Genomic DNA, 22,384 nt, shown 5'->3' with positions numbered 1-22,384 from the left:
CAGATTAACCTCAGTATGTGACAAGAATGACCAATTACAGGTGAGAGGAACCAAATACCAGATGCAGGTGATCTGAATTAGAACCAGGACGTGATGGGCTCAGACTGTAGGGAAGCAGGTGTGGTGAACACTGGGTTTAAGAGACTTGAACAAGTTTTGTGCTCATCTTCAACATCTGCCACAGCTCAGCCCTGAGAGCAATTTTAGAGTCCCAACCACTTCAACTACTCTGAAAGTTAAAGCTACTGTTTCCTGCTGTGCTTTATTATTATTTTAATTGTATTTATATTAACATTTGGATAAAAAGTGAACTTTTAATGGAGACATTCAGATTAAAGACAGCAGAAATAGAATTTAAGAAGATTCAGTTTTATTTACACCAACAGAAAACAAAAACACTTCAGAAATACGGACAGGTGATCAGACTGCATCAATCAACATTACAAACAACACCTTCACTTCAGTTCAGTCAGTTTATTGGTCCACACAATTGTCCACTGGCCAGTGAGTGTACAGTAACACCACGGTGGTTCCTGATTGCTCAGAGGGGCAGTCAGCTGACTGCGATGACGTCAGAGTGAGATCTTGGTGTTCCTGAAGCTCGAGTTGTCCCTGATGCAAAAGACGCAAAAAAAAAGATCTCACTGTTTTTTCAGGACTAACTGACTAACAGCTTCCCACAATGCATTTCAAAGCAGCCAACACTGATGAGGTGTGTTCTAAATATTACAGTTTTTATGTTGTCCACTCTGACCACTCCTGCCTCTGTCCTCCTCCATGTTCTAATAAAAATAACTAGATCTGGTGATGAGAAGGTGAAGCTCAGAGCAGACATCTAACATGTGCAGACGTTATGTGGGATAACAGGCTTCCTTTGTCCCGTTCCTCCCCCCGGGCTCGTTAATAAAGGACGGTAAAGTTAGACTTTCAGTTTCATTCATAAAAATTTATTAATCACCACACATAATACATGAGGGCCAAAAATAATGCAGAATTAAACAAGCATGCTTGGAGATTGCAATTAATATCCCTTACTGCGATTAGGCTGTTCTCCCCCTGAGCGCACTACAAATCTAACTGTGTGTCCGCGCGTCCCTTTTTTATGGTTCCGACCGTAATACCATATAAGGAATTGTTTTTTCCTTAGGGCCAACTCTCCTCTCTCAGTTATGCGACCCCCACTCCTGCCTAGTGTAAACAGTGGGAGAAACACTCCTCTTTAGACTTCTTAACCTTCTTTCCCTGATCAGAATACTCCACCTCCTCAATAAACTTATATTTCATAACTCTGCAATAATTAATTCCCTCAGTTACCAAAGGCTGCCTCATTCTCAGACTGTACAGGACTAAATGTTTCTTTGATAGGGGACTTTACACTAATGGTTTAAACAGAGCTAAGCTCTGTAGTAAAAATTTAATTGATAACAGGAAACATCAGGTTCAGATCATAATATACTGAAAATGTATGAACTACCAATCTGTAGAACTTTGGTACAGTGCAGTACACCATCAGCAGCAGTAATAGTAGCAGTATTAAAAGCAGTAGTACCTGAGGCTGTCATTGTGGGTCTTGTACTCCATGATAGTGTTGGCTGGGAGGTTCAGGACTCGTCTCAAAGTGTCTCTGATTCTGGATGTCGTTGTCTGGTCGTTGGATGTTCTGTTCCAGATTGACAGGATGTCCTCCTGACAGACAGACAGGTGAGATGTTATCATTGATGCCTGCCCACAGAGTAGAGGACTGAACCCAGGGAGGACTTGTGAACTAATCCTAGAATCCACTAAACCTGTAAAACCACTGCTGTACTCACTGTGTAGGACCATTAACTCACCACCTCTCCTCTGTGAAGTCTGTACCTGTACTATCTAGTCCCCAAGTCCACCATAAAAACACCTGAAACCCAATCCAGAGTCTTCTGTACGATGACTCTAGAATTGATCACATATTGACGCTCCAAATATAAACAACTCATTTGCAGCCGTTCAAATACAGGCAAGCAATTTCTGGCAAGTACCAGAAATTACTTTTTGGCAGGCAATCACTTTTTGGCACAACACTGGCAGCTGTTGAAGGTAACTAATAAAGTAACTTGTAATCTAATACTTCTTAGTTATTATTGGAATAACCAGAAATCAGATTATCAGAATCGCTTTTTTGGCACAACCCCATCATATCTCCTAAACTCTCCAAAAGTCACTGTTGTCACTGGAAAAAGTCGCTAAATTTGTTGCTAGTTGCTTTTTAGAAAGGCCCACTAAGTTGGCAACATTGGCTGCCGGTGCTGCCTAAAACTGACTGCAGCTTCTACCACGTGACAGGAATGTTCTTTATGACTCAAAATGAATTGATATTATTCAGAAGAGATGATGTTTGAGATATGCTAGACAGATTATAGGTCCGCAAGTCATTTACAACAATATAAATACCAGCAACAATTTTTGGGGCAAATACCGGAAATCACTTTTTGGCACAAGACCGTCTTTTCAGATGACAAACTGCTCCACAGCCACTGTACATTTGTGTACATTTTGCATACATGCAGTGCAGTACACATTCAGATTAAAATTCAAATCAGTTTACTGCTGCCTATAAATTCTAATATATAGGAATATCTGTTTATCACAGGGTGTACCCTGCCTCTCACTCTGTGACAGCTGGGATAGGCTCCAGCGCTCCCGCGACCCTGAACAGGGTAAGTGGAAGAGAATGGATGGATGGATTTTTATTAGTGCAACAATACAATGTTTTAATAGACAGGAAAGAGTAGTCTCTGAAGCTTGGGAAAAGGCGACTGGACTTCTTTTTGTTTCTTATCTCAGCTTGTTGACAACACACCCCATCACACTGAAAACTCCACAGATTATACCAAAAGGTCCATAAGCTTGTACTGAATGCAGATGAAACCATGGTGTCCTTTGATGTGGTTTCACTTTTCACTTGCATACCCACAATGGAGGCAGCGGAAACATCAGAAAACAACTACAGGATGACGACTCCTTACAGAACAGAACCAGCTTTACCCAGATCAGATTTGTGCACTTTTAGATCTCTGCCTTACCACAACATATTTCAAATACAATGATGGATTCTACAGACAGAAACGTGGATGTGCCATGGGCTCCCCAGTGTCTCCCATGGTAGCCAACCTTTACATGGAGGAAGTGAATAGTAAAGCGCTTGGTTCTTTCAAAGGGTTAGGGGTGGGGGGCTACCTAGCCACTGGTAGAGATATGTTGATGACACCTGGGTCAAGATCAAAACCCAAGAAGTAGAAGCCTTCACTGACCCCATCAACTCAGTGGATAGATACATAAGTTTTATGGGGAGGACACAGTTACCATTCCTGGACTGTGCGGTGCTTATTGAGGAAGATGGAAGCCTCAACACTGAAGTTTCTCAGAAGCCCACACACACAGACCAGTATCTCCTCTTTGACTCCCACCACCTTCTGGAACACAAACTTGGGGTGATCAGGACCCTACAACACCAGGCAGAAAGTGTTCCCTCTGAGGCAGAAGGGAAACAAAAGGTGTTAGAATAGATAAACATGTAACTGTTTTTCTATGTATCACAATGTGTTCATCATAAACATGCACATGACCATCAGACTGTAAGCACAAAACATACTCTCATACACCTGGACCCTCCAGGTGAGGAAAGCAGGTAACGCCTGTTTCCTGACGTCACACACACATACACACACCCCCCACGCACCCACGTGATGCTAAAATAAAAGCGCCAGCAGAAAGAAGGAAGTCAGACTCTCTTTCAGAGGCACGTGAGTGTTAGCTGACTGAGACTCTCCCTGCAGGTAAAAAGATCAACTACGGGTTTCTGTGTCTTTCTTTATTTAACGGTGGTCCGAACCTAACATTTTTTGGTCCTTCGAGAGCCGGGCGGGCAGTGAGGAGGTTTTCCCAATGACTACGGAGCGACGCCGGCAGACTGTCCGGACAGCCAGCTGCAATAGAGGCGCTGCACAAAAGACCTGGGGCATGACGTTTGTCGCCAGGCCCGGCTTCATAGGTTTCTCCGCGGTCGCTGGGAACGCTTTCCTCGAGACCCGATCCACCAAGTGAAGACGACAGAAACCAGGTAGGACAAAACGTGGACTACTGAGTCGGACCGGATCCGATTGCCATTATAACTTTAAGGGAAAGTTGGCTTTTCAGGGAAAACTGTAGTCTACGTCCTCCGAACCGGGTTCGTGAGGTAACCGGCCGGAGCTTTTCAGGGAAAAGCACAAACAAATCGTACACTACTGAGTCGGACCGGGTCCGATTGCCAGGATAACTTTCAGGGAAAGTTGGCTTTTCAGGGAAAACTGTAGTATACGTCCTCCGAACCGGGTTCGTGAGGTAACCGGCCGTTGTAACTTTCAGGGAAAGTTAGCTTTTCAGGGAAAAGCAAATAAAGTATAAAACGGTACCGTAGGTGTTCTCGCCGAAAGGAGAAAGTAAATTGGTAACTCCCGCCCAACGGAGAAATTTTAATTTGACCTTAATTTGGAATTTTGGTGTTCTCACCGTAAACAAAGATTTAAAATAGGCGCCATAAATACGCGTATGTGTGTGTGAAAGTGAGTGACTGAGAGCGTGAAAGCTGCCATTGAAGTGGAAGCAGCAGCATGAAGAAAATCTAACGGTTTTCAACTTCATGGTCTGTTGGAGTACACAGTGAAGGGCGGATTTGGGTTTAGGTCTCAATAAAGACACGTGGTCTGTACGAGACAAAGCAAAGGTTGATTGTACGTCGGGAACAATGGGTAAGTCCTCTCGAAATGCGAGGCCGCCGTATTAGAGGGCGATGTAAAATTTATGGAATGGGATAAACAAGGGTCAACTCAATATATAAACAAATGGAAGAAAAAATATGGGTTTAAGGGAAACTTGGTAGTGACAGAATGTGAAAACTTAGTAACACAGCGGCAACAAAAAGCAGCATTTTGCAAGAAGGCGCAGTTGGAACTGCAGTGTGCAAAGTTTTAGCTGTTACAAGCTAAACGCCGACAGGAACAGCGGAACGCAAAAGCCACAGCGTTAAAACCACCCACACACGTGCATGCAGCTGTAATAAAGGCAGATGAGGAAACTCACATTGTATGTAGATCCCAGCAAGACCGTAGTGGGCCTGACCCTGCGGCACCCGGAGCCGCGCCATGTTTAGAGGGGGGGAGGGGCTAACGGGGCAAAACAAGCCGCGCCATGTTTAGAGGGGGGGAGGGGCTAACGGGGCAAAACAAGCCGCGCCATGTTTAGAGGGGGGAGGAGCTAGTGGGACAAAACAACTGTTTCTCCCGCAGCTTTTTCTCCCATTGCGAGCCGCACCAGAAATGGGGAACTTAAAACACTGGCGCACATAGATGTGCATGCCACACCTAAGCCAGCAGGTTATCCCGTTTTATCAGAGTACGGGCATGAAAGGGATTGTTTCAATTGTGGAGGGCCCCCACCCGCACTGGAACCAGTGGCACAAACCTTCCCCATGCTCCAAGTCCCGAACCCAAACACAGGGACAGCAAGCGCCCCTCAACCTCCCACTATTTTGGTTTACCGACCTTGGACTGAGACTGAAATGCAAGAGTCCGTTAAAGGCTTAACCCCACACAAAATTGACATAGAACAATGGGCGACAGGAATCTTGTCTCTCTCATTTGATAAATTTCCATAATAATTTTGGTGATTGTTGGTAGGATCCAGTAAGTTCTTCCACAAAGAAGTGACGAGTCACTGGCCAGCTGAAGAAAAAAAATGCTTCAGTCCTCCTGCATTTGCAAATTACGGAGGAACTCGAATTTTCACCCTTTGCTGGACAGCTGCCTGGATTCAAGGACCCTGCCTTAGAGGCACGGCCATAACACATATCGAGTGAGAAAGATTCCAAATAATTTAAAATGGGAAAAAGTTTGATTTAAAAGCTAAATCAAAAATTGCATCTGTCACTGTCAGAGACGAATAGACATTGGGAGTCTGCTTAAAAGGGTAACACCCATCGGCGAATGGGTGGCACGCAGACTGGGTCGCGTGTAAAAGAGGTTAAAGACAAACTGTGTTGTTTAACCTAAGGTGATTAGGCCTCCTTGAACGTGTCCTTTTTTCTGTTTTCTTACCTGTGAGAGATGTCTCACTGGAAAAAAATGGAGATGGGAACGCAGGAGTAGAAAATTAATAGTTAAAGAACTCTGCGTAGAGCGCGATCTTAGCGGAGTTTTGAGCGGCAGAACAGCTGATGCCTTAATTAATGGAGTGGCGGTTTTGGGGCCACCTCCATTTGTTGTTACTTGTGATACCTCATCTCTCTATGCCCTTTTTTCAGGCAAATTTATAAGCGCTGAAAATCTCTGACCCAGATCTGGACTCCTGCCCTCCGATCAGACATCGTCCGGACCAGAATGATCGTCGGTGCATCGAGATGACAGATGTTACAACTGCAGCCTGACGGGTCATTGGTGAACTGAATGTCCACAACTGGTGAATGGAACGTGGACTAACCAGACTGTGTCACACTGATCGGAGAGGAGGACTTCGGACAAGTCAGATGAGGGCAAGTTGCTTGATCAGCAGAGAAGGGAAGTCAGATAACACCCACACACCCACACACCACCCACTCATTACTGGCATTTAACACACACACAGCACTAGCACAACCACCTGAACCACAAACGAAGAAGCAAATGATGGCCTTTTTAGGCCTGTGTAATTATTGCAGAGCATGGATCCCTTTGCGTGCAAGCAGTATGTGCAGCAGCACTCGCTATGTAGGCCTCCAGAGAACTGGTGCTTTTCCACTCACTTACACTTGAGGTGCTGCTCTTACAGAGTAAAATGACATTCTTATCTCCAGCCAGACACCGGAGCTGCATAGCGCTCCTGTTATCGCAACCACACATAACTATAGAGCGCTGCACCACTCTAAACCCAGCCACTCTGCTACCAACGCCACATGACGGCGACCCTCATGACTGCAAAGTGCTGACGGAACAAAACAGCAAGCCCAGCTTAGACTTGCAAGATGAACCACTGGCGAAAGGCCACGTTGTGTTTGTGGACGGCTCAAGCGGGAAAAATGATAAAGCAAAACAGAAACGGGCTACGCTATAGTCACCAATACCACCATAATCAAAGCGGAGAAACTGCCCTCACACCTCTCTGCTCAAGCAGCCGAGTTAATCGCATTAACCGAAGCATGCAAGCATCATGCAGGTAAAGAAGTCACGTTTTACACTGACAGCCAGTATGCCTTTTCTGTCGTATGTTCGTTTGCAGCACAGTGGGCGAGAAGGGGAATGCTGACCTCTACAGGGAAGCCAGTAAAACATGCTGAACTGTTTAAAAAAAAAAAAAAAAAACCTAACTGCCATCAGCCCTGGCCATTTGTAAATGCGCGGCACACAAAACAGGCACAGACTTGATAGTATTGGGAAACAGCTATGCTGACAAAGCAGCAAAGCTGGCCACAAGTGGTAAATATGGCACCTCAGCAATTACACGACAATTGTGGAACGCTTGTGACCCGAAGTGCTCCATGAGATGCAGCAGCAAGCAAAATTGAAGTGGAACAACTTCCTAGGTCACTATTCAAAACAGCAGCCATATTGATATATGCTTTAACACATGTATCAACAGGGGGGGATAGTGAGTAAGACCTATAAGTATTGTTTAGTCGTAAAACCTAGGGGTACAGCTAAAAAAAAATCACTGTTCTTATCATCCGCAAGAACGCAGGACTCGTTGAAAGAACGAATGACACAGTAAAAAACAGACTAAGGAAATGTATGGCAGAAACGGGAAGGCCCTGGGTAGAATGCATAGATTTTTAGTAAAAACATACATGCATGTGACCCCCAACAACACAGGGATAACCCCCTATGAGGCATTGTTTGGCTGACCTTTTAGACTCCTGGTGTACACAGAATAACAACAAGCAGAGGAAGAGACAGACTTGAGTGATTGCATGAGAAAGTTGTTCCAAAGCAAAAATGTTGTTGATACAAATAAACTGCCGGAAGGTTTTTCTGCTTCTCCACAGGAACATCCGGTAGCGGTGGGAGACTGGGTCCTGGTCAGAGTGATCAAGAAGAAGTGCTGGAACCAACCCCGGTGGGACGGACCCTACAAAGTACCACTGACCACGCCAACTGCAGTCAAAATAGCAGAGAGATCCACGTGGATCCACCTCAGCCAGTGCAAAAGGATTGAGCCAACCAACGCTGAGTAGGGGATGGAAGTCGGGGTACAAAGGGGGGGGGTGAGCCCTAGGCCACCTTCGTCTCAAACCCGTGAAGAAAACAACTGAATCCCCCACTAAATAGGGATGGCTCGTTCACATGCAATGACCACGTGGAATTGGATCTGCACCCTGGGCGCATTGATGACCATCGTGACTGCAACACAAGAGTTGAGCGCCTTGCGTGCAATGGTGATGCAGAACAGAGTGGTTTTGGACTTGCTGGCCACCCCGCAAGGAGCCTGCAGCAGTTTCTATCAGTGTACCCTTGTGCAGGGTGGACAGGAGGGTGAAACAGAAGACCAAATATGAAACCCCCATTGAAAATGGGAGACCAAGTGGTGGGGGTGGATGTAAACTGGTTTTCAAACTAATGTTTAATTTTTGCAAATGTATGTAGGTGTTTCCCCGAGTGAGACTGACTAGCAGTGGCTGCCGTGAGCGGCGGGGCCGTTGAGGAATTTTCCTGTCTTGAAAGAATAGAAAGTGACTTTGGGTCAAAAGAAGGATCGACAGCCGCACGACAGGTTTTTCGCCTCAACCTCATTCAGGATTGTCTGTGCTATGTTCATGATAAACAGGGAGGAATTGTTAGAATAGATAAACATGTAACTGTTTTTCTATGTATCACAATGTGTTCATCATAAACATGCACATGACCATCAGACTGTAAGCACAAAACATACTCTCATACACCTGGACCCTCCAGGTGAGGAAAGCAGGTAACGCCTGTTTCCTGACGTCACACACACATACACACACCCCCCACGCACCCACGTGATGCTAAAATAAAAGCGCCAGCAGAAAGAAGGAAGTCAGACTCTCTTTCAGAGGCACGTGAGTGTTAGCTGACTGAGACTCTCCCTGCAGGTAAAAAGATCAACTACGGGTTTCTGTGTCTTTCTTTATTTAACGGTGGTCCGAACCTAACAAAAGGAACACACAGATACTAAGAAAGCCCTCAAAACATGTGGTTACCCCAACCGGGCTTTCATCAAATCAACCAAGCCAAGCCAACTTTATTTTTATAGCACTTTGAAAACAGCAAGTGCTGACCAAAGTGCTAGCATTAAATCACAATAAAACATGAAAGCATTCAAAAACATTAAACATAATTAGAATTGATAAGTAAAACAAATGAGTAAAAGTCAATAAAAGCCAACTCTCAGACAGTTGCCAATGAAAAAAAGGTTGGTTTTAAGAAGTGACAAAACATGGACAGTGAAGAAGCCTGTCTAATATGCAGTGGGAGTGAATTCCACGGCTTAGGTCAGGGGTCGGCAACCTGCGGCTCATCCAGGCTTAATGTGCGGCTCTGTGCGGCTCGCGGAAATAAATTATAAGTATCCAGTTGAAGTGCATTATATTTTTCTCAGTTCGGTTTTTGTTGTAGTTTTAAATTGGAACATTAGCATGATCTTGAAATATTAAAATAAAATCATTTTATTTATTTATTTTAGTTTCTCAATATATGTGTCACTCGCGGTAACCGCTACCAGGTTCTGCTAGTATTTGCGGCTTTTCCGTGTAAACCGGGTTTAAATGGCTCTTTCCGGATTACGGGTTGCCGACCCCTGGCTTAGGTACTGCCACAGCAAAAGCTCCGCCCCCCTGAGCTTTCGTTGTGTCCTCGGCACATCCAGGAGCAGCTGATCAGCGGACCTGAGCAACCGGGAGGGCGAGTACACATGTAGGAGCTCAGAGAGGTAAGGGGGGGCAAGACCGTTTAATGACTTAAAAGCAAATAAAATAATTTTTAAAATGCACTCTAAAATGAACAGGGACCCAGTGCAGTGACTGCAGACATATGATCTCTCTTTTGTGTACCAGTTAAGACACGAGCAGCTGCGTTTTGCACCAGCTGAAGACGGGACAGGGATGTCTGGGAAACCCCATGATAGAGAGAGTTACAGTAATCCAGTTGTAGTGTAATGAGCGCATGGATTATGATTTCAAAGTCCTGTTTTGAAAGGATCTGTTTGACCTTAGCTAATTGTCTGAGTTTTAAAGAAGCTGGACTTCACCACTGCACTGATCTGCTTATCTAGGTTAAAAACACTGTCCATTCTGACACCCAGCTTAGAAACAGGAGGTTTTGCGTATTGTGTTAGAGGCCCCAGATCTACAGGAGAGGACCCACCAGTAGTACCAGGACTACCAAGCAGAATAACATGGTCGAACATCATGTTTCACAATACAGCAGTAAAAATGAGAAATGGTACCCACTCCTTTCAGTATTATCTTCCACAATAAGAGCTCACTCAATTCATTCAAAGATCATCAGAAGACCTGCAGAATCCTTCAAAGTAAAAGTATTTCTGGAATTGGGAGCTCTGCTCTGCCCAGTTGGATCATGTGGTATGACCAGCTGGGCAGGCTCAGTATGCTCAGCGCTCAGTTCAGCTGGATGAGCGGGGTGTTGTCTTGGTGAAGCCTCACAGTCTGTTGTGGTGAAGAAAGCTCACTGTGAAATCAAAGCTGTCAGTTTAGCGGTCGATCTCCATTTCTACTCTCACCTGTGACCGCGACTGGCAACAATGAGACCGTGGATAAAGTGGTGGAAATTAGATTCTTCTGAAGGCTGCCTGGACCCTCTTAGAGATGGCGTGAGTCATTCAGGAGGGGCTCAGAGTAGAGCTACTACTCCACACTGAAAGGAGCCACTTGACGTGGTTAAGCACCTGACTAGGAAGCCTTCTGGACACGTTGTAGGTGAGACTATTTTGGCTAGGTCCTAGCAGGAGGAGGCCCTGGGGGAGACCCAGGACAGATTACGCCTCTCAGCTGGCTTGGAAACACCAGAGTTTTCCCTTGAAGAGCTTCACTGAGAAAGAGATGTCTGCCATGGATGGATGGATGATTTAAATCACAGGAAGTCTGAGCTCTGCTCAGTCACTCCCTGTAATGCATGACAACTGCAATACTCAAGAGTACTACAGTACTGGTACTACAGAACAAAATCTATACTGCAGTACTCCTTGTAGAGACCACAGCACCACCTGAATGAAGCCCACAAAATGTCATCGGGTTTGACCACCTCCTCACTGCCTGTGATACTAATAGTCTAATAGCACTATAGTAGTGTTAGTATTGTATTATTACTTTAGTACTGAAGTACTTGTTTGGTTACCCAAAAGTGCATGGAGAACATGGCCCCACAGATGTACCACAAACTTTAAAACAGTCTGACTGTAGTAGTAACAGTACTGTTACAGTACTAGTATTACAGTGGAGCTAGTACTGCAGTACTTGTTTGATTACCTGGAAACGTATGGAGACCACGGCCCCACAGATCTCCTCTCCCACCATGAACTGCTCTCCCAGCATAGCCAGGATGATGTTCTCCCAGAACCGACTCGCCAGACCTTTACGCAGCCGGATGATCCACTTTCCCCCACTGCGGTTAGACTCGTCCTGCACAGGTGGGACAGGTAGATTAGACATGTGATTGCACAGCTCTGAGACCACTACTGCAGGTAGAACTGCAAGTACTCATGTAAGACTACTTATATGAGCTGTACTGAATATGGGGGTAGCTGCAGAACTACCGTGACTACAGGATTACTGCAGTATCATAGTAGGATTACAATATTTGAACTCCAGCATCATTACTGCATCAGTATTACTCCAAGGTATTCCTGCAGTACTTGAGTCCTCAGTACTTAGTTACCTCCCACATGGGTTTGATGCCCTCCTTGAACAGGTGGAAGTCGCTGTGCCCACTCAGATCACCTGGCCTCACCAGATGACTGTAAAACCTCCAGAACTGCTCCACCTGAGCACACACACACACATAACAGAATGATTGATCACACAGACTTTATTAATCCGAGCAGTTATTGATTAACAGTTATTGACCAGAATGATTGAACACAGAGGTCATGTGGTTACAGTCAGATTGAAGCAGAAACAAGACTGTAAGAAGATGTTTAAATCAGACTGATTTTAAACATCAAAAACATCAGTAAAGTGGACAGCCTTTGTATTCTTAGATGGGTGTGTCCACTGAAAGGGACGTGTCACGTATGGAGGGGGCGTACGTACAGAGGCCACGGTGCCGATCTGTCTGATGTTCTGCTCATAGCTCAGAGAGCTGGCAGGACGACTCGGAGTTCTTCTGCTGTACCAGAAGGTGTAGTTATACTGCAGGGGGTGCTCACCTGCACCTGGACACACAGTCTGCAAGTAAACACACAGGTAAAGACAGGTAGAAACAGCGCACTTAATGATGCTCAATAATCTTTATCAACAAGTCATCATGCTGATAAAGATCCAGACAGGCCTGTTTCAGAGGCGTGCATGAAGCAGGATTTCATCATAACCAGGTAACTTCAGGTTTACCCGAGTTTCAATTTTATTTATATAGCACCAAATCACAACAAACAGTCACCTCAAGGAGCTTTATATTGTAAGGTAAAGACCCTACAATAATACAGAGAAAACCCAACAGCCAAAACGACCCCCTATGAACAACCACTTGGTGACAGTGGGAAAAAAAAACTCTTTAAACCCCCCAGCAGCCTAGGCCTATAGCAGCATAATTAAGGGAGGGTTCAGGGTCACCTGATCCAGCCCTAACTATAAGCTTGATCATAAAGGAAAGTTTTAAGCCTAATCTTAAAAATAGAGAGGGTGTCTGTCTCCTGAATCCAAGCTGGGAGCTGGTTCCACAGAAGAGGGGCCTGAAAGCTGAAGGCCCCTGAAAGTGTGATATTTTCCAATTATAATAATAAATGTGAATCCACTGTGTATTCGTATCCAACTCTATCAGCAGCATCCTCGTAACATCGTGCCACAGCATGAACAACATCCTCTCTCCCAACAGCGCTCTCTGGATGCCATAGTAACATTTAAACATGACTTCAAAAAAAGATAAACTGCAAAAACAAACACAGTAGAAATCACCTCTGTCGGATTCAAATTATGGAATTTCATCGGACTTATAAAAAATCTGTCTTACACTCTAATATTCTTCCAAATATCCAACAGTTTGGGGTCTAATATTGAATTTTGCTGCAGTTTCTTCTGCTTCACCTCTGCATTTGCTTCTGCAAATTTTATAATCTCAAATTTTTGCTTGTAAGTGCAAGTTTGCAGCTTACGCTTGTCTCCTGCTGCCATGATTGTCTCCAGTGAAATGAACTGATATAGAAATTAAAGCATTTTCAGGCGTTTGCTAGTGTGTGTCGTGCATGAACAAGCTGATGCATGGAAGCGGGTGGACGGGAGCTGAGGAGGGCTTTAGTGCTGAACTCATCCGACTTATGAATCACATTTAATTGGAAATGTATTACAATGGGACCAAATTTTTCATCCGAGGTAGGTGACAATCCGACTGATTTAGCAGATGATTTTAGCAGAATTAATATCAGGAAAAATCGGGACCTGCAGACCTGCCATCCGACTAGAGCAAAAATCCGATTTGTGCAACTTCGACTGAGGCAATTTCACTGTATAAAGCGCATGAAAAATACAACTCACCATAACGCTGAATTAGTGTGAGCCCTGAGCTTGTTTCTCTGCTACTCTCTGCTTGTGGGTTTAATTTTAGCAGTGACATATCACATGACCAAGATAAACATCTTGACATGTCAAAAGGGAGTCATAGATGGATGTAACGGAGAGAATCTAACCCCTAACCCTACGCTAGGACATCTTACTACTCATCATTAATTGAAGAAAATAAGAACAACCCCAGGTTTGTTTTCAGCACTGTAGCCAGGCTGACAAAGAGTCAGAGCTCTGTAGAGCCGAGTATTCCTTTCACTTTAACTAGTAGTGACTTCTAGGGCTGCAACGATTCATCGATTAACTCGATTAAATCGATTCTAAAAATTTATCGACACAAATTTACTGTGTCGATGCTTCGTTTAAACTCTGCAGCGCTCAGCTGTCTCGGTGTAAGCGGTGCTCCTCACTAGCATTAGCAGCATTAGTGCTGGCGTTTTTTTGTGGGTTTATTGGGGGCTGGCAAACCAACATAGAACTGCATTACCGCCACCTACTGGACTGGAGTGTGAATCACTCACGTATACACAAGCACACATTCTAAAAAGCTCTCCGTCGCTGCGATGGATTTCATTTAACACAGAGTGGATCATCACTAGAGTTGCCACCTGTCTCGTAAAATACAGAACCCCGTATGTTACGGGACTCCGTGGAATACGGCTCCGTAACATGCCGTGTTCCGTACTTTACGGGACGGGTGGCAACTGTCGCTGACATGCATTTCCACGCCTCCACTGCTCTCTGTGTGTCTGTGTGTGTGTGTGTGTGTGTCTGTGTGTGTTGTGCTCGCTGAGAATTTCAGCTGCTATTTTTGTCTTTACTTCAGCTGTAGCTACCAGAACTGGTTTGCTAGCGAGCGCGGGCCATTAGCACTAGCGATGGTTCGGTACCGGAAGGCCCGCCCCCCAGGACCGAGGGGCTCCTTCAAAATATTTTTTATACTTTAATCCCTTATTAGTGACTAAATATAGACCTGCAGTAGAAACGTATTTTCGAGAATGCTTGTGAATACAAAGCATTACACCATTACTCACACATGCGCCATGGCTCCCACAGCCACTAGTTTTTCAAAACACTCATAGCAGGCAGCGGTTTTAACTGCGCAAGCGCAAAGAGGCGAAGCTGTGACGGTGAGCTCAAGTAGTGAAAAAGGAAACGTTTTTCCAGCGTCCAAAACAGCAGCTTTTTCTTTTAGTAACCACCATTAAATCTGGGAAACAGCTGGAGGTCCTTCATCAAGCACCTGATCAGCAAGTGTTAAGGTGAAGAAAAGAGAACTTTGTAGCTGCTCCATTCACCGCTGTTTGTTCACATGGCGAGAAACTGCATTACGGAAGTTAAAATATGCAGATAAACTGTTAATAAAAAAAAGTATTTCTTATCCGATTACTCGATTAATCGCTGGAATAATCGATAGAATACTCGATTACTAAAATAATCGTTTTATGCAGCCCTAGTGACTTCATGGATTTCTTTACAAATAAAATTTTAGACATTAGAGAAAAAATTATTCATAACCATCTCAAAGATTTATCTTCATGTTTGGCTGCTTTCAGCACTGCTGGTATTTGTTTAGACCAGGGCTCTTCAACTCCAGGCCTCGAGGGTCGGTGTCCTGCAGGTTTTAGATGCGTCTCTGCTTCAACACACCTGAGTCAAATATAGAAGTCATTAGCAGGACTCTGAAGAACTTGACTCCATACTGAGGAGGTAATTCACCCATTTGATTCAGGTGTGTTGGACAGTGTTAATTTCCCTTTTTTTCATGACAATAACGAGACGATAACTAAATAAAAACTACCTAAAATGATAAAAATGATAACGAAATTAATCGACACTTTGGTCAACGAATGAAAACGAAATGAAAATGTATGGCGGGGACGACATCCAATCAGAACTGATTTAATTTTGTGACAGGGCGGGGCAAGTTAGGAAAACATCCAATCAGAATCAGAATCAGAAGGTTTTATTGCCATATGGGTGAACAGGTTCACAGCATTAGGAAATTGCTGCGGTACTTCGTGCTTACAGAAAAAACAAATAAGTATAAATACTATAAGACACTGTTACAAATATACAATTTACAAATATACAGAGATATTAGAACTATAACTATAACACAATATTACAAAATATACAGTGCAGAGAATAATTAAAAGATAAAAGAATGTAAACTATAGTCCAGTAATATGTACATCAGTGCAATCAGACAGGTGCATAAACATAGGGTCATCAGCGTTTGTGGAGGGTGGTGGTAACAGTCTTAGGGTTATTGTTCATGAGTCCAACAGCAGAGGGGAAGAAACTGTTCTTATGGCGGGAGGTTCTGGTCCGTATGGACCGTAGCCTCCTGCCTGAGGGGAGAGGGTCAAAAAGTCTGTGCCCAGGGTGAGAGTGGTCGGCTATGATCCGACCTGCACACCTCAGTGTCCTGGAGGAGTACAGGTCCTGGAGAGATGGGAGGTTACAGCCAATCACCTTCTCAGCAGAGTGCACAACGCGCTGTAGTCTCTGTTTGTCCCTAGTGGTGGCTCCAGCGTACCACACAGTGATGGAGGAGGTAAGGATGGACTCAATGATGGCAGTATAGAACTGCACCATGGTCCTTGCTGGCAAGTTGAATTTCTTCAACTGCCGCAGGAAGTACATCCTCTGCTGGGCCTTTTTGATGACAGAGGTGATGGTGGGCTCCCACTTGAGGTCCTGGGTGATGGTAGTTCCCAGGAAGCGAAATTAGTCCACTGTGGTGATGGGGGTGCCAGTCAGGATGATGGAGGGTAGAGGGGCTGTGTGCTTCCTAAAGTCCACTATAATCTCCACTGTCTTCTGGGCGTTCAGTACCAGGTTATTGTGGCTGCACCAGGACACCAGACGTTTGACCTCCATCCTGTAGGCCGACTCGTCCCCGTCTGAGATGAGTCCGATGAGAGTCATGTCGTCTGCAAACTTAATAAGCTTGACAGACTGGTGGTCAGAGGTGCAGCAGTTGGTATACAGGGAGAAGAGCAGAGGAGAGAGGACACAGCCCTGAGGAGTGCCGGTGCTGATGGTCCGGGAGTCCGAGACATTCTTCCCCAGCCTCACGTGCTGCTTCCTGTTCGCCAGGAAGTCACGCAAACACACAGTTGCACAAATCTGCTCTAAACCCGGGAAGACCAAACTGAGTGGTGGGAAAGTAGCAAAACAGGTTTACTGTGGCGTAAGCATTAACATGATCCTAGACTAGGACCTGATTTAGTCTAACCCTACATTTGAATTCAGTTTTTATTCTTTCCTCTCAGAGGATTAAACTCCACTGAATAAAATTATCTTTTAAACATTCATTTAATGAAACTGTTAGTCGTTTACACAGTGACCAACAGCAGCCCAGAAACCTGAGCAGTCACTCCTGCCTCAGTAACTCAGTGAGACAGGCTAGCTGACATTCAGACGGACTAACACTGAAGCGTGTGCGCTCACAGACCTGCTGAGTTTCTTTGTGGTGTGTGTGTGTTTCTGAGCCAATCGGGAGTCACTAATGAGCTGGACATCCATCAAAATCTTAATTAAACCTTTATTTACCATGGGCCCGTTAACTTCAAAGGTGCTGCCATTTGCAGACTTTAATAACCCTACATTGGCTGTGAAGCGCAATTACTCAGCTTTCAGAAACCGTATGAATTTTTCCGACAGGACAAACGGTCACGTAATTAAGGTAATCACCTGATTGCAGCAAGTAAGGGCAGGTAACAGGTGCATCAGCACCAGTCGCTGCTGTTAAAGGGTTGAAAGACTAGTCCATCTGTTCCCAGCTAGTGACAACAGTGACGATTAGTATCCCAAAATACAACTGTAGCAAAACTGTTTGCAACCCGAGGAAAAACATGGAATAAAGTTGTGTCCGAGAATCTGATGATTACTGATGCTCATCAAACACCAAACCTCAGATCCCCCTGTTCTCCATGCAGAGCTCTGAGAGATCTTCCAGGAACGGTGACGCTATTTTCTGGAGATCTGATTGGTTAGTAGTCAGTGATTTCATATGTACTGCTTTCTAATGTGGAACATAAGTTACCATGGGGATTTATCCTGGTAACAAATGATCCACCATCGTAGAAATAAAACCGGGGTTAACCCTGAAGGTACAGGATAAGACCAAATCCTTCATAGCACAGGCCTCTGGAGGAACAGCTAAACACATGGAACAGGTGTTCTGACCTTGCGCCGGTTGTTGTTGTTGCCATCAGCGTTGTCATGGTGACAGTCTGTTTCCTCATCGTTGTCATCTCGGGAACTGAAATACAAACAGGAAATACTCAGCAGGTGAAAAAAAAACGTGTCACTTGAGGAACATATCCAGGCTTTGTCCGCGTTAGCTGGATCAACAAATACTGAACCGCAGGTGGAGGTAAAGAGTAGCACCAGGTGGTGATCAATTCTGCTTCAGATGTGACTTTCATCAACTTAGCTCTGCCTCCTCCAATCAGAGGTGTAATCACATCAGCTGACAGAGATCTGTAACCATGAATCAGATAAAGCCAACAGTCCACCCCCCCACCCAAACAAAACCCCAACCCACCGAGGAGGTTCCTCACTGACAGATGCCCCTGAAGTACATCAGCATGGCTCCATCATCAGAGCTGTTCCAGTTCTCCAAACACTGAGGAAAGTAGCCTCATTGCTTCCTTTAGCAGAGGAGACACTGGACCGTCCTTTATGAAAGGAGAAAGTGCCATCCCATAATTCATAATAATTCATAGTGGAAAAAATATTACTTACTGAAACAGTTTTTGGGTAGAGGACATATTTTGTCCTAAAGATCACGAGTGCAAGTTTTTCACAAACTTACCTGATACTGTAGAAAAACAAAAAATGCATGAAAAAGAATGTTACTGCCAATGAGTGACTCAACTCAGAACCTATAAAAATAATAATCAAATGCTCCCCAAAATGGATTTTATGGAAATTATTTTAGTTTTTTTGTTTTTGTCCATAAAAACACAGTGGCACTGTGTACGAATATGTGCTATAAAGCGTAAAAATCCAAAAGAATATATGCAATAATTGATATTTATATTTCAGGCTGAAGTAGTTATAAAACACTGGATCATTTAAAGTGGAAAAAATATTACTTGATGAAATTTTTACAGCAGTTTATGGAAGAGGACAATCAGTGACTCATCTCAGGACCTAATAAAAATAATAATCCAATTGTACCCAAAATACATTTTATGGGAATTATTTTAGTTTTATTTTGTTTTTGTCCATAAAAACACAGTGGCACTGTGTATGTATACGGGCCTATAAAGGGTTAAAAATTTTCAAAAAGTATATAATATTTGGTATGTATGTGTCAGGCTGAAGTAGTTTTAAAAGACGAGATCATTTAAAGTGGAAAAAATATTACTTTATGAAATTTTTTACAGCAGTTTTTGGGAAGAGGACACATTTTGTCCTTAGGCTCACGAATGTAAGTTTTTTAAAGGATCTCCCAAGGGTTAATAAAATCCCTGGCAAGGGGATCATTATTGTCAATATGAATGTTAAAATCTCAAACAATAAGCAATCTAGACCGCTTTAATGTAGAGGATAAAAAAATCATAAAACTCCTTTAAGAATAGAGCACATAAGCCAGGTGGGCGATATATCACGGCACAACATACAGGAACCTTATTATTAATTTTAAGAAGCTGTAATTCAAAAGATGAAAAGTGTCCAACCCGAGTTTAGTGACAAATATCCAGCAGGGCATAGTTCAAATGGGATGTAAAATCAGTCACGCTGCCAGGCTTCAGCCAGGAATAAAAAGTCTAGATCATTAGTTGTTATAAAATCATTCAATAAGAACGATTTATTGGAGAACGAACGAGCATTAAAAAGTGCCATATGTAGTGGGGAGGAAGTCAGGTTAGTGGTTGATGCTCAAGGCAAAGAATGTAGATATGAAAGGTTTGAGCCTTGGGCATCGTAAATTCCAGAGACTGAAGGGAAAGTAGGTCAGATGGGGCAGAGTCTGGGTGGACCAACCTGAGAAAACACTGCCTTACAGAACCAGGGCCCAAGTCTTTGGGCAGAGATGGTCGCAAATCATGTCCCTCCATGAAGGGCAGCCGGGCATAGGAAGCTAAAAATGCGGACCGGAACCAAAAGAAGAGGTATTTCAATCCATCATGGAGGCTCCAATAGAGAGCAGAGTACGATGATCATAGACCAGAATAGGGAAAGCAATCTTCAGACAAAACGAGAGGAGGAAAACCAAAAAAAGTGCAGTTAGCGAGGAGAAAAACAAATTACGGCCGGTAGAGGGAAAGCCAAACACAGGCACCATCACACCAGAACCGGAAGCCACACCAGAACCCTAGTTCACCAAATACAAGTACGTTGTGTACAAGTCCACAGGTGGCATGACAAAGTCCCAAGGAGGAGCTTATGAATAAGGGACTGTTGGACAATACTTCATATTATGCAAACCCACTGAGACTCAGCCAAAGCTCAAAGTTGGTGTTGCTGTGCTCCCAGCACTCCTGCAGTTCTGCTTGACATCAGTGACCTTTCACTTAAGTCAAAAGTCAGAGGGTTTAGGATCTGCTTGCAGATTTGAGTGATGATGTACTGATATTGATAATGTTATACTGAGGTCAAGGGTCAGAAACCTTTTATAAACGGTAAGGACAGAACGCTGGGCTGACTTCAGATATCCACACAGCCATACAGAAACCTGCTTCAGATGGTCACGTGCTCAGAACTCACCTGAGCACGTGACAATCTCATTCCCAACGGACTCTTCAAGGGATCTGTGTCAATAAAGTTTAGACCTTGACTCTTTAAATAAAAACAGACCGCTCGAAATAAAGTTTAACTCCTGTTTCACGCTGTATGTTTGAATAAAGTTTGAATAAATAACGCCGGAGGCTAGCTGTTAGCCGTTAGCTCTGAGTGCTCCGGCGTTATTTCCAGTAATTTCCGGTTCAAAGGTAAGTCTTACCGCTCCGGCTGATTCATGTCTCCTTCGTCTCCGGTTCTGCTCTCTATCTCCGTCTTTATTGTCTCTATTTTTAGATTTTCACTCTATTTTCCTCACTCGGCTTCTACTCATAACACTCTACCGGAATTCTGTCACCGCGCATGCGCACACCCGCACTGGATGGGAGGAGCGAAGGGACACGTTTAACAGCCGTTTCTGATTCGCGCTTTCATAAAATTATACAAACGACACTTTATTTATCTTTGTTCAGCACCTTCCCAGGACATTACTACAAATTAGTTGGGTTAGGTTACCTGGGGACGCTAAAGTATCCACAGGTGTGAATGTGAGTGTATCTGTCTCTCTGTGTCAGCCCTGCGATAGTCTGGCGAGTGTACCCCGGAAGAGAACGGAAAAATTAACATTTTATCTGTATGAAGGACCAATACTGCCTAAATAAATAAAATAGTAATAAATTAATCCATATGAGAACAAATACTGCATAATAAATATATTTAAAAATCATCCTAAGCATTAATGTATGCACATGCTTTAATCCCTGCTTTTATTTTTCTTTAATTATAGTTTTTAACCTTTATTTCCCATTTATTTAATTTCACTTTTTTTTAAAAAAATCTGCTCTCAGAAAGATAAATTATGGCCTCTGCACACTCACATTTACCATTATTTTATTAAACCACAGTGTTTCACAGTCTCCTAAAGCAGAGGCCCCCGACCCAGGCCGTGGACCAGTACCACCAGTCTGTGGGTCATTTGGTACCAGGCCACTCTGAAGGAATAAGTTTACATTATTTCTGTTTTATTTATTATCTGAGTCTTAACAATGTTTTATTTTGAAAAATGGGCGGATTCTCTCTGTTACATCCATCAATGACTCATTCTTGATGCTTGTCAGGCCGCTTGTCTCAATCACGTGATATGTTACCTCTAAAGTTAAACCCACTAGCTTCATTGGTTCCCGGTCCGTGTACCTTTTTTTCTTTCGTTTTTTCCGTTTTGAAAATGGATATTGAAAAACAGGTTGTTTTTTTACATTTAATTTTATTCTACAAATCCATAAGATGTAAAATGAAATATATTTCTTTTTTTCCCTTTGATATCAAAATATAAATTCGCAAAGCATTCAAGAAAACTCGAGCATATTTGAGGCCTGCTCTCATTAATTTACAGTTTTCAGAGCAGTTAGGGTGGCTTAGAACCACATTCTGAGGCAATTGTAGACATGGTAAGAAAGGTACTGTCTTCCACAGCGATCCCTGCGGTTATTTCGCATCGCTATGGGGAAGAAAGGGGGTTCTCCCCGACGAGCGTCGGGAGATTTTGCATAGAAAATGGCTTAATTGAACTCTCTGATGCACATCTGCAGGTGAAGGTGTTAAAAGTCTAAGAGACAAGTGTTTGCTGTTGTGAAAAACAACGTACTGTGGTGGCCACATATATACACATTTCACACCAGAATGCCCCAAGCTCTTATTGCGAAGAGAGAGACCGGAATAGATAGGGAAAAGGCGGGAGAGAGAGGCCTAGGATAAAAGGGCTTGACTCCTCCTTTTGAGGAGTTATATTTGGAGTTGTAGTGTTGTGAGTTTTTCCTAATAAAGCTGAGACTACATACCGGCTCGTGTCTCCTTCCACCGACTCCTACATTGGTGACCCCGACTAAAGAACATGTCTGCTGACGACAG

At 43.8% G+C, this 22,384-nt stretch overlaps 1 protein-coding gene across 1 annotated transcript; it reads right to left on the bottom strand.

The window, feature by feature from the left end:
• Positions 1-360: 360 nt before the first annotated feature.
• Positions 361-20,846, bottom strand: eif4e2rs1 (eukaryotic translation initiation factor 4E family member 2 related sequence 1). Its single transcript, XM_030725112.1, has 7 exons — positions 20,700-20,846; positions 17,933-18,008; positions 12,272-12,406; positions 11,898-12,002; positions 11,489-11,641; positions 1,550-1,686; positions 361-612 (listed from the first exon to the last, which is right to left on the bottom strand). The coding sequence occupies exons 1-7, from the start codon at positions 20,714-20,716 to the stop codon at positions 573-575; spliced, it is 663 nt and encodes a 220-aa protein (XP_030580972.1). The 5' UTR covers positions 20,717-20,846; the 3' UTR covers positions 361-572.
• Positions 20,847-22,384: the final 1,538 nt, after the last annotated feature.

The sequence above is a fragment of the Archocentrus centrarchus genome, unplaced genomic scaffold (assembly GCF_007364275.1).
Source record: "Archocentrus centrarchus isolate MPI-CPG fArcCen1 unplaced genomic scaffold, fArcCen1 scaffold_45_ctg1, whole genome shotgun sequence".
NCBI lineage: Eukaryota > Metazoa > Chordata > Actinopteri > Cichliformes > Cichlidae > Archocentrus > Archocentrus centrarchus.
The sequence above is the reverse complement of the archived record's forward strand: the minus strand, read 5'-3'. Positions and strand labels throughout refer to the sequence as shown.